The following is a 3,547-nucleotide window of genomic DNA, read 5'->3' as shown; positions in this document are numbered from 1 at the left end:
GTTCCTGGGTGTCTTAGTGGGTTGAGAATCTGGCGTCACTGCTCTGGCCTGGGTCGCTGCTGTGGTGTGGGTTTGATCCCTGGCCCAGAAACTTCCACAAGCTGTAGGCATGGCCACAAAAACCAACCAGGAGGGAGTTCCCGTCGTGGCGCAGTGGTTAACGAACCTGACTAGGAACCATGAGGTTGCGGGTTCGATCCCTGCCCTTGCTCAGTGGGTTAACGATCCGGCGTTGCCGTGAGCTGTGGTGTAGGTTGCAGATGCGGCTCGGATCCCGCGTTGCTGTGGCTCTGGCGTAGGCAGAAAATGGCAAAAAGACAAAAAAAAAAAAAAAAAACAACCATGACCTCGACCATGATGGTGGGGAAGGAGCCGCTGCCAGAGCCAACACATCACACGCCCTCTCACCCCCGGCCAGAGCCAGGAGGAGGATGGAGCCACTGGGGACCCAGTTTCTGGAACCCCACCCCCACTCCAACTTTTTAAATTAGTTCGGGCAGATGACTGGTCAGAGAAAAAGTCCCTGCCTCCGTGCCGGGTCTCCTGGGAGGGAAGGTCAAGTTAAGGTCTCCAGCTCAGGCTTGGGAGGGGGAGCTGGGGCCCCGGACTTCCCAGTCCCTGAGGCACGTCTGGGTCCCAGCCTCTGGGCTCACTTGCCCACCTTCTCTGCTCCACCTCCCTGGGGCCACCAGGAGAGCGGCCCTCCCCGCCCTGTGCCTGCAGGCTTCCAGAGGGGCTGACTTGCTTAGATCCGGACCCCCTTGGCCCTGGCCGGGCCTGTGACCCTGCGCGAATCTACCTCGCTGAGCCTTCATTTCCTACCTTATAAAGAGACCAGGAATCAGGTGCAGCGCCTCAGTAATCGAGAGGCTGCTGTTCCACCCCAGGCGGGGCCCACGGACCTTAGCGCTGGGTTCTCCTCCCAGCTCCTGTCCCTCCCTCTCTCAGTGCCCTTTGCTTTGTCTGCTCAGGGACACCCTCATTCCCCCTCCCCCGTGCCCTTCACCCTGGGTGCAAGCATTTTGCAGCACGAGCTGCCGCCCTTGATGCTGGGCTGGCCCCGCAGCCCTCCTACCGGCCTGCTCCCTGGGCATGAGAGCCAGGTCTCTCCCAGGCGGCACCTTGGAGCTGGTAAGAGCTCTTCTGGTGAAGCGGCTGTGACCAGAAAATGGGGAAAATGAGGCCCAGAGAGGGGCACGTAGCCACACAGCCTATTTGTGGCTGATGTGGGGCTAGAGTCAGATCTGATTGCTGCTCCTTGGAGCCCCTGGATTCTTGTCTCGCCCCGCTTGAGGTGTCAGGGGAGGGGGGCCAACACCCACTGTGCTCCCTCCACCCCCACTGGCCTGACTCGGGAGGCTGCACCTCTGGCCACTGGACCCAGAAGAGGAAAACACCCAGCAAAGGTTTGTGTCCCGGATCCCACGTGCGACATTAACTTCCAGGAGTACCCCTGCTGGTCAGGGACCAGGCCTCTGGGTGCAGGCGCCTGAGGACGTGGCAGCACTGTCCCTTGCTGAGGGGCACAGTTGGGGGGGTGCCCTTGACTCCAGGCAGGCAGAGGAGAGCAGTGGGGACAGCACTTGATGGCCTGGTACAGAGCCCAGAGGGGGCCTCGGTCCCTGCTGTTTACAGACAAGCCGCTGTCCTCCCTGGGCGAGGGGGAAGGGGCGGGGCAGAAGGCATGTGCCAAGGTGGCACGAGGCTGGGCATGTGCCTGGTCCCAGACAGTGTCTGAAGAGTGTCAGACACCTGGAGGTGTCACTCTGAGGACCCCCGCCCCCACCGGAGCACCTTGATCTCTTCAGAAGCTGACCTCTGACCTGAGGTCAGCCAGAGTCCGGAGACGCCAACCCCCGCCCTGGGCCCAGAGTCCCCCCATCAGTGAGTATTGGCTCTGCTTATAGCATCTGACGCCAGAGGGGCTGAAAATAGCCCCTGGAGGAGGGGGAGGAGGGGGCTATTTAAAGGGCCTGGGAGGAGCAGAGCCCAGAGCAAGCCAGCAGTCATCATGGCCACTTCAGAGCTGAGCTGCCAGGTGTCCGAGGAGAACTGTGAGCGCCGAGAGGCCTTCTGGGCGGAGTGGAAGGATCTGACGCTGTCCACGCGGCCGGAGGAGGGGTGAGTGCTTCCTCCCCTCCTGGGGGTCCCTCTCCTCCCCTAGAGCACCGTCCCTGAGCCTTAAGAGGACAGAGCACAAAGCCCAGGAGGAGTGTGGGGGGCGGGGGGGGGGGCAAAGAGAGTGCTCCCCAGGGAGAGCAAGGTGGAGTCACCCCCACTGCACCCCAGGTCCCGGCAGCCCGAGGGAGCCCCGCCACCCAGGCCGAGACTGCAGGGCAACAGCTTTTAGGACTTCAGTGTTCCCCCCACCCCGGCCCTCTCCTTCCCAGTTGCTCTCTGCACGAGGAGGATGCCGAGCGGCGTGAGACCTACCACCAACAGGGGCAGTGCCAGGCGCTGGTGCAGCGATCCCCCTGGCTGGTGATGCGGATGGGCATCCTGGGCCGTGGCCTGCAGGAGTACCAGCTGCCTTACCAGCGGGTGCTGCCGCTGCCCATCTTCACCCCCGCCAAAGTGGGTGCCGCCAAGGAGGAGCGCGAGGAGACCCCCATCCAGCTGCGGGAGCTGCTGGCGCTGGAAACAGCCCTGGGTGGCCAGTGTCTGGACCGCCAGGACGTGGCCGAGATCACCAAGCAGCTGCCCCCTGTGGTGCCTGTCAGCAAGCCTGGCGCCCTTCGTCGCTCCCTGTCTCGTTCCATGTCCCAGGAAGCACAGAGAGGCTGAGAGGGACGGTGACTCGGGCTCCACTGTGCCTGCCCTGGACTGGGCCCTTCCTGGCTAGGACCACGGAGGGGAGCTGCTGGCCATGGATGCTTTGTAGTTTGCCCAGAGTTGGGGGCTAGGGGAGGAGGGAGCCAGAGGCCGGGATGCCTGGGTCTCCTGAGTTTCCAAGGGGAAGGGAGCAAAGACAGCGGGCACTCAGGGTGAAGAGCTGGGGGCCAGCCCAGCCAAGCACCCCCAGCCCTAGGAGGGAGGACAAAAGGTACGGGTGAGGGCAAGAGGCCCCTAAGAAGGGTGGGCCCCGAACAGATTTCAGCTTCGGAGAACAATGAGAAAAAAGTGAAAGAGGATCTGGAATGCGCTGGGAAGGAGGCTTGGAGAAGACCCGAGGGAGGGGGACGTGAGGAGGGCAGAGGCTGAATGGAGCCCCCAGCACCCTCTGTTAGCGCTGCAATAAATGCTCAGTCACCTGCCAGACTTTGTCTCTGTCCTTGTGGTTGTGGGGCCTACCCACTGGTGTCCCCCTGCTCACTTCTGGGAACCGGCCCTGCATCTCAGCTAAACGTGGCAGAGCTAGTGGGTCGCCCACGCTTGTGTGGGGGAGTGTGGCAGGGACAGAGCTGTAAACAGGGTGGCCGTTCAATCCCCCTTCCTTATGGTGACTCTGCTGTGCCGAACTGGCCTCCGTGTCCAATCCTCTGGCACTGGGCAGTGCCCGGGAGGCCAGCTGGCATTCAGGGTTTGCTTAAATGATCTCATGGATAAT

General features: G+C 62.5%; 1 protein-coding gene across 1 annotated transcript; it reads left to right on the top strand.

Moving 5' to 3' along the window:
• The first annotated feature begins 1,967 nt into the window (after window positions 1-1,967).
• Window positions 1,968-3,256, top strand: TCAP (titin-cap). Its single transcript, XM_047757398.1, has 2 exons — window positions 1,968-2,121; window positions 2,391-3,256. Exons 1-2 carry the CDS (start codon window positions 2,012-2,014, stop codon window positions 2,782-2,784), a joined length of 504 nt encoding a protein of 167 aa, XP_047613354.1. The 5' UTR covers window positions 1,968-2,011; the 3' UTR covers window positions 2,785-3,256.
• Window positions 3,257-3,547: the final 291 nt, after the last annotated feature.

The sequence above is a fragment of the Phacochoerus africanus genome, chromosome 14 (genome assembly GCF_016906955.1).
Source record: "Phacochoerus africanus isolate WHEZ1 chromosome 14, ROS_Pafr_v1, whole genome shotgun sequence".
NCBI classification, from domain to species: domain Eukaryota; kingdom Metazoa; phylum Chordata; class Mammalia; order Artiodactyla; family Suidae; genus Phacochoerus; species Phacochoerus africanus.
Note: the sequence above shows the minus strand (reverse complement) of the source record. Positions and strands in the feature narration are given on the sequence as shown.